This window comes from Crocuta crocuta, unplaced genomic scaffold (assembly GCF_008692635.1).
Source record: "Crocuta crocuta isolate KB4526 unplaced genomic scaffold, BGI_CrCroc_1.0 scaffold500, whole genome shotgun sequence".
NCBI classification, from domain to species: domain Eukaryota; kingdom Metazoa; phylum Chordata; class Mammalia; order Carnivora; family Hyaenidae; genus Crocuta; species Crocuta crocuta.
This window is the reverse complement of record NW_027531913.1, coordinates 362721-371694: the sequence shown is the minus strand read 5'-3', so window position 1 is coordinate 371694 and position 8974 is coordinate 362721. Positions and strand designations below refer to the sequence as shown.

The window sequence follows — 8974 nt, the reverse complement described above, 5'->3', positions numbered from 1 at the left end:
TTTAGAGATAGAGAGAAGGTGGCATGCACTAACCAATTCTGAAATTCTCCCTGAAGTCCTTTTGCTAGACTCTTAAGTTTCTTAAGGTAAAATTATGTCTTAATGTTCTTTATTTTCCCAGGACTTATATTAATATCCAGCATAGGGTAGACACTTCATACATGTTCACTAAATAGTTCATAACTATACTGGTGATGAAATGGAGAGGACTTTGTCCCAGCAAAGCAAAAGTGCTGTGGCCTCCCAGCTGCTGCCTGTCTGAGACCCATCACAGGTTTTACATGTGCGAGCCCTGCAAAATTTAATCAGCCAAGTGTGTGAGCCATTGCCAGCATTAAAGCGAGATAGAATCACCCAGAGTGACATCTTTGGACATGAAAGCAATCTTTGCTCCTGGCTGGGTGAAGCCACGTCACTCAGACAACCAAATGGAAGCCATCTGTCAATTCCAGCAGGGCTGGTGTGCTTAGGGCAAGTAGATGGAATGTCTGAGGACGCTGGAGATGCACTCCACCTCTGTAGTAGTGAGCCGAACTGGGTTACATGAGAGCCAAATTCCGCAAGACAACAGAGCTTTGCCATGGAAGAAAGTTGCAGTGGTAGGAGGGTGGGAAGTAGTTAGAGGTGGAAGGAGTTTTCCAGATGCCTTTCCCGGAGGACTGTCTGATAACAGGATAGTGTCACCTGTAATAAAAGTCTAGGTTCCATCGGCAGTGACGGGTCTGCAAACCAAAGGATTGCTGTCTTGTGCCCGCTGTGAGGCATGAATGGATGAAATTAACAGTGCCCTCCTGCACTCTCAAAAGTATTCCAGTCTGGATGATNGAATCCGCAAATAGACATGACATTGATGTAGGTACCTGAGAGTTTTTATATTTTATGTAGAGCTTGACGCAAACAAAGTCCAAATCACCCAGGGCCTTGTCTGCTGAACTTTGGAGACAGAGTTTGTTTTGCTGTCAACTGGGCCCCAAGAAGAGTTTCAAGCAGGGGGTGAGATGATCAGAACCGTGGGCAGATTACTCTGTGTGCAGTGCAGTAGGCAGACTGCGAAGGGTGGAGAGCAGAGGCAGGGAGTTGCAAATGAAGGTCTGAACCACCGTGGACATATTGGCATGAAAGAGGCAGAACACTGATGTCTCTCTCTCTCTTTTTTTCTTAAGATCTGGACAGCTTAGCCCAGAGAGTAAGCCAGGGAGTCAAATGTGATGACAATTCTTAGACCCAAGGTACTGATTAAACATTTGAGCTGCTACATCAATGGATTGCAGATTTATAAATGTACAGATCTAGCTGATGTGTGCCCTTGCTCCTTTCTGTTTGTATGCCTTCCAAGTGCAGCCATAGACCACACAAATACAGAAGTTCTTGGCCAATCGCTTCAAGTTCCTCTGTCGCAGATGCACTTGGCACCCTGCTCAGCTCCTCTAGTGCTCACCTCTTGAGAGCACACCTGCCTGACTGCAAATGCCAGCACCCATGCTTCTTTGTCAGAGAGCCCACTCTGCCATCTGCTTGGCAGACCAGAAGTTCTGGGGCATTAACACCCCCTGGGGGCAGACTTCAACCAATGACAGATGGGACTTGGCATGGAAATACCCAGTTTTCTTCCCCATGGGTGGGACTATTCATGGGTGAGTGTGTTTTAAATTGGTTCCCAGAGCTTCCCCAGTAGGGCTGTGCTCCATTGCCTTCCAGCTATGGCCTGCCTGATCACATACCCCTTTAGGCTCCTTCCCCTTTCTGTCTCCTTCTGTTTGCTGCCCTGCACCCCTTCTGGTCGCCCTTCACCTCCCAAACCTGTACTTGATTTCCTGTTTCAAGGTCTGCTTCTGGGGGAACCCAAACTAAGAGAATGTCTAACAACGGTCAGAGTTTCTGGAATTCGTTTCCTGCTGTTCTCAAAACACTAAAGCATTCTAAAAGCAACTCCCAGTTTCCTATGTATTCAAATACAGTTATGTCAAAAGAAACAGACTCTTAGCTGTAGAGAACAAACTGATGGTTACTGGAAGGGATGTGGGAGGGGATGGGTGAAAGAGGGGATGGGGGGATTAAGGAGTCCGCTTGTCGTCATGAGCACTGGGTGTTGTAGAGAAGTGCTGAATCACTATTATCATACACCTGAAACCAATATAACACTGTATGTTAACTAACTCGTTTTTAAGTAAGAACTTAGAAAAGTAAAGTATTCAGAGTTCCCTTCCAAACCCCCCAAACCCAAATATGGTTATGTCAAAATAAAACGCAACCCTTAGGGAGTAAAGTTAGGATCTTTCGAGCTTTCCTTCATACTCAATCTTTTGGTGGTGGACAGGTTTTTGGGGATGCTGCCAACTTGCATACTGTAGGTATGCAACAAATATTTCTCACCCAGCTCTGATAAGTTCGCGAATGGAGATGGCCATGCTATCAGCTGCACTTCTCCCTCGTGTGGGATATAGTCCAGTCTTTTCATTTAAGTCTGAAGCTGATAGCATGTTGGGTCTAGGGTATACTCATGACAAGAATCACCTTAACTCCTCCAGAAGGGCTTAGGCCTACATCCAGCCAGGAACAGAGAACTGTGAGATGACATGATCTTTCATCTTTCTTCTTGCTGACGATAAAGGAAGCAGGCATTTCTTTGGCTTTTACTGTATTTGAAAAAAAAAATACTCAGACACAACGGCCTCTTTGCTTCCTTCTGGAATATTTCAGCAGGTGAGGTCTGAGGCTTCGGTGTTCTCTGTTGACAGCAAAGGCTAGAATATTGCCCAAGTTGGATGTGAGTTCCTATCTTTACACTTCTAGATTTCTGCTGTTATGGTGGTAGGTATGTGGGAGAGACAGCTGATGTGTTCACTGGATTCCTTCCCAGGCAGTGATGTGCCTGGGGAGTCTGTGCTAGTGGAGGCAGATTCTTCATGCACCGGCCCTGCTGCCGGGACAGGTGTTGAAAGTCTCTATGATGGCGGTGTGTCGGATGTCAGTAAAACTAAGATGATCTTTCTGCCAAGATTCAGGCTGCCTTCTTGTCATTACTCACCATCACTGGATGCCCTGTGCTGCTGGGATGGTAGTCTGACTCTTCCACCTTATGAATAGGATCACTGAATACAATGTATGTGTGTATGCTCTTCATTATTGAGGTATAACATCTGTACAGTAACACATACAGATCTTTTATACTGCTCAGTGAATTTGAGATGTACATACCTGTATGAGTATTGCTCAAATCGAGAACAACTACAGCATCCAGAAGTCCCCCCACAACCCCCAGAGCAAAGCTATTCTGATTTTTGTCAACGTTGATAAGGTTGCTTATTCTGAATTTCTGATAAACACAACAATGCCGTCTGCACTGATTTGTGTCCGCCTTCTTTTACTCAACCCACGGCTTGTGAGCTTCACCCATATTGTGTTTATCAGTAGTTTGTTACTTATTTTGGCTGTGTAGGATTTCATTGCATGAAAATACCACAATTTATTTTTCTTCTCCTGTTGGTGGACCTTTTGGGTTATTTCCAGTTTGGGGTTATCAGAAATAAAAGTGCAATGAACATTCTTGTGCACGTCCTTTGGTGGCCATATGCAATCATGTCTTTCAGGTATATACAGTGCTGTGTTGCTACATGTTTAACAGAAAGTTCAGCAGCAAAAGAAGCTCTGATTCCAAAGCATTTGTAAATATCCCCACTGTGGTCAGTTTCAAGCTACCTAGGGGATGTGGGTTAGGAAGGGAGATGCCATATCAACTTTCAGGAGCCAGTAGGAGCCAGCCTCATTTGCCCATAGAATTTGGGGATCAGAGGGTAAGCATGTATTTAAAGTTTTCCAAAGGGATTGTACCATTTTACATTCCCAAGAGCAATGTGTGAAAGTTCTAGTTGCCCCAGATCCTCTGCAATACTTAGTATTATCACTCTTTGAAATTGTTCCTGTTCTGGTGAGTGTGTACTAGTATCTTGTTTTGGTTTCAGTTTGCACCCAATGATGCCTGAAGGTAACTAAGCACCTTTGCACATGCATATTAGCTGTGTGGCTGTCATCTTTTCCAAAGGGCCTAATGTAGCCTTTTTCCTGTTTGGATATTGGGTTGTTTCGTCTTTTCCTTATTGATTTGCAGGAGACTATCTAATTCAAGGTAGCTGAGACTGACTGTAGAGACTGAAAGAAAGAAGAGCCCTGGACGTAGCCTAGCATGCTAGAACCTGACACAGGGGTCACAGACACTGGTGTTCCTAGCTAAGTGACCACCTGATAACCTTGAGCAAATTCCCCTTCTTGAGCCTCACTGTCTTCATCATCAAGATGGGATGAATGTCTAGAAGTGCTGTTGATTCTGAATGAGACAATGCAGGCAGCGTGCTCAGCAGAAGAGCACATTGTGGGTTCTTCGTAAGTGTTGGCACCTTTCCTCACCACCATCAGAAAGTGTCACTGGCATCTTTACCCATAGTTTCCTGAAGCACATGGTGGTTTTAACGTAATGCCTGGAAATCCCCTATTCTTCCTGGCTGACCCATGGTATTCTTGTCGTAGAGTAACTGCCTGTCTCTTGATGTGAGGGTTTCACTGTTTGTGAGAAGCAGCATGTGTCTTTTTGGGGAGGCACGATGGCAAGGTTTGCGATCATGATATTCTGCAGTGCCATATTTGATGTGAGGCAGGAAGGATGTGCAGGGCACTTTTTAGAGCCCCATTCCTCTATTTGAGGGAGATGCTGCTGCAGACCGGCAGCCTCGAGAAACGGGCCACTTTGGAAATGGCTGCTCAGTGAGTAGTCAAGTCCCAGTCCCCAGCCCTCCCTTCTGGGGGTTAGGACTTGAGACGAGTGATACGCCTGGCTCGTGCATCACCTCCTCCAGGAAGCCTGCCCTAGAAAATCAGATGAGATTCTCCCTGGTCCCCTGTGTGGGGACACATCTGTCTCCTCACTTGTCATATTTATAAGGACATCTTTCAGCTCTTTAAGCCTTGTTCTTTGTTACGTCCTGACTCCCAGCACAGTGCAGGCACACAATACTGGACAAATATTCTGGACAAACCAACAGACTCTTGTCCAATTGCCTTAGCATCACCGGCATGCATTAAACAGCTTCCTCTTTCATGTCCTGAATCCTAGTTAGATACTGTGATTGAGTGACTGAGCAAAAGTACTAGCTACTTCACAAAAACTCAGAGGGGAAAAAAAACCAAATGGACCAAAAAAGCAAACAAGAGGAAGCGGAACATGTGGGGAAAGGTGACTGCTACAATGAGTATATGTACTTTTATGTCTAAAGGTAAAGATGTTGTGGCAATTTACACACAAAACTAAACAGCACAGCAATGCTTTTCCAGCCCAGCCCTCAGGGGAATACACAGGCAGGTATTAATATATGCTGCTCCTGAAAGAATGAGACAGTAGAATTAGGAATAAAGAGATTTTTAAATTCTCAGTCTATCATTTCCTCTCTCCTTTGCCAAGCTTTAGTAGCTTTATCAGAATCAATAGAAACAAGCCTGCAGATCTCAAACTAAGTTTAGGTTTCTTTCAAAAATGGATGAGCTTATGTGTTCCTCTGTTACCGTGTAAATACCATAGCTGGTAGAAAGCTGAGGGGTAATAGAACCTGGAACAGAGAAGTATCCTTGTAAATGCCACCTGAACATTTTTCACATTAACCATTTAACATAATCGTTAAACTCTGCCAGGTGCTTATGCATTATTGTAATGGGTATGAGAGGGTTTTGTAACTACTCTTTTTAAGTTAAAAAAGAAAAAAAGGCAAAAATGTCCTTGACAGAGAAAATCAGAATGCTAAAGAGCAGACCATTTTGAAACGGGAGCATTTTCACGGTGCTTTGCACACAACTTTATAGAGACAGCTCCCGATAGGCAGCAAGCAACTCTCAGGAGGGAAACCCCAGATTGTTCTTATGAGCAGAGACTGGTGGCTTTGGCAGGTCACCCTGTAAAAGACAATCCATTAGCCATCGGCCGCTTCCCACTTGGGGCTCTGAAGGCTCGGTGCATTCTTCCAGAACACCTTCCATGGAGCCTAGGGGTTTATGAGCAGTGAGTGCTGACATTGGAGGCTCCGTGCATCTGCTGTCCTGCCGTTCCAGAAGAGCAGGGTCAGTGACCACACTCGGCACCTGTTGCAGAGTTTGGAAGGGTTCCAAAAAACAGCCTCACAGGAGCAAAAACCAACCAACCCAACATGCAAGTCTCGGGTGGAGGAAGATGGATCCAGTGTCTAGGTGGATTTAGGAGAAAGGTTGGGCTAGCAGCACTAAAAACAAGCAGTTTCACCTCGTTCCTAAAGCTTTTAGCTCAGGCTCCTAAAGATTTCTTTGTTTGTATAAATATTTCACACTTTGAGTTCAACAGAAAGTTGTTGCTTTTAATAAGCTGAGGTTATGCTCAGATGGCACAAACAGTCGAACTAAGGTTTTATTTTCATTTAAGAATGTATTTGTTCAGATGAGCTATGGGAAGACAGCTGGGTTGCAAGGATTAGGGATTTCTGCACTTCAACTCCCAAGGTTTACAATTTTCCTCAACATAAAACAGGTGGAAGAGGAAGGGCTACTTCCCTAATTTATCCTGGCTGTCTCTTTGCTGCCTCCTCCTCCTCCTCTGCCGGTTAGCAGCACGACTGGATTGCAAACCTGTGAGGTTTACCCTGCACTTCCCGCCTCCTCAGCCTCAGCCAGCTGCTTGCAACCCTGCTCATTTGAACCACCTGTGGAGTGCTAAAAACTCAGATGCCTGGGCCCAGCCTTGCCCCTTGGAATTGGCATCTCTTGAGGAGGGTTCGGGCGTCTGTATTTTCAAAAGCTTCCCGGGGGCCTATACACACAGCCAACGTCGACAGTCCTTGAATCATTCCTCCAGTCCTGCTCATTCCACCTCCCAAATCTCTCCAATCCATCCTCTGTCCATTTCCATTGCTCCTGATTTGGTGATAGCCCTGATAATCTATGCGGACGACAGAGATGGCTTCCCAACTCATCCTTTTTGCTTTTAGTCAATCCTCCAATCTGCCACCAGATTTATTTTTCTAAAACACAAATTCAAACCTGCCATCCCTCTGCTTTAAGTCCTCCAATGGCTCTCCTCCGAATGAATGACGGAAGCTGTTTATTTCTTAGATGATGATGGAGAACAGCTGCTCCTCATCCTAGGCAGGATCTCTCTTAGCTTAAAATGCTTTCTTTTTAACCTTTTCTTTGAAAATAATTTAAGACTTGCAAGAAGATGTAAATGTAGATCAGAGCTCCTGTGTATCCATCACCCAGCTTCCCCTAATGATAGCTTCTTACATAACCATAGTACAGGATCAAAACCATGAAGCCAGCCGGGGGCACCCGGGTGGCTCAGTTCGACTTCGGCCCAGGTTGTGATCTCAAGGTCTATGAGTTCAAGGCCCACATCAGGCTATCTACTGATAGCCTGGAGCCTGCTTCGGATTCTGTGTCTCCCTCTCTCTCTGCTTCTCCCCCACTCATGCTCTGTCTCTCTCTTTCAAAAATAAATAAACATGAAAAAAAAAACCCATGAAACTAACTTTGGTACACTACTATCAACTACAGATCTTATTTGGATTTCTCTAGTTTTTACATGCACCCTTTGTACATGTCTGTGTGCACGTGCACATAGAATACTATAACATTTTACCATGAGCTAAATACAGTTTAAAAAATACCTCTTTTTCTGTGTAGTACTGGTTCTCAACTGTGGTTTCACATTAGAAGTTCCTAGGGGATGGGATGCTTGGGTGGCTCAGTTGGGTAAGCATCCACCTTCAGTTCAGGTCATAATCTCGTGGTTCATGAGTTTGAGCCCCACATCGGGCTCTGCACTGATGGTGCGGAGCCCACTGCAGATCCTCTGTTCCCCTCTGTCTCTCCCAATTCCCTGTGTTCTCTCTCTCTTTCTCAAAAATAAATAAACATTAAAAAAAGTTACTGGGGGAGCTTTAAAAAAGTACCCATCTCTGGCCCCACTGTAGACCATGCTTTTGGTCCAGCATTTCTCAGATTTTCACATGCACACAAATCACTTGGGGATCTTACAGAAATGCAGACTCTGATCTAGTAGGTCTGGGTGGAGCCTGGGATTCTGCATTTCTAACAAGGTGCCAGGGGATGCGATGGCTGTTACTGCTACTGTGAGTCTGTAGACCACATTTGGAGTAGGCCACCCTGTTGCCAGACCTAGAGAATGACAATCTTGGGGGCTGGGGAAGTGAAGACCTGGTATGTTTGAATTACTCCAGTGACTCTGCCATGTAGCCAGGGTTGAGAACCACTGAGCTATGTGATGGAATTTGAAGGCTGGGTCACCCTTGGTGGTCACATAGTCCCAGCTTCTGTTTGAACCATTCTAGGTCATTTCCTTCTCCTCTGATGAGCCGTCCAAATGCCAACCAACCCTTGGAGTTAGGAATCCTTCTATGTAACCCACACTGGTTTTCTGAAATTTAAAACTATCCAGTGTGACCTCTCTCAATTTGCCTTTCAGTTCCACTTCTGTTTCTTTTCTATGCTTTTGCCCATCTTGAGACAAAAGGAAAGATGAGATTCTTTCAAACCAAAATTTTGCTAAAGAGATGGCTTCCTATTTACTACCCAGTCTCTTTTAATTCACTTGTCATTTGCCCTCCATGCCCATAAATACTAGACCAATGTTCACTTTCTTTAGCACTTGACAAGATGTTCTTTCAGCTACTGACCTTGTTTTCTGTCTTGTAGAGAAAAACCCAAGCCATCAGATGGAAATTACCTTCAACTTACTGCTACCATATCCATAAAAATATTCACATCTATCTGTTTCCTCTCTTCCTGTGGAAATCAAGGTCAGAACTCTTCCTCTAAGATCCGTTTCTTCCATTGGATTCTGGCTTTCCTTTCCTTCTTCCTAGTCATGTGTATCTCCGCCACCATGTCTCTGTTTCTACTAGTCCCTTCCCATGAGCTTTGAAATATGCTTATGTCTCTCCCA

General features: G+C 44.8%; 1 protein-coding gene across 1 annotated transcript in view; it reads right to left on the bottom strand.

Moving 5' to 3' along the window:
- Window positions 1-8974, bottom strand: part of PTCHD1 (patched domain containing 1) — a gene marked incomplete at its 5' end in the record, with an annotated part of 49441 nt that overhangs the window by 24979 nt on the left and 15488 nt on the right. Inside the window, one exon of the mRNA XM_077774743.1 lies at window positions 5977-6123. Within this exon, the coding sequence (XP_077630869.1) occupies window positions 5977-6123 (147 nt within the window). The remainder of the gene's footprint in view (window positions 1-5976; window positions 6124-8974) is intronic.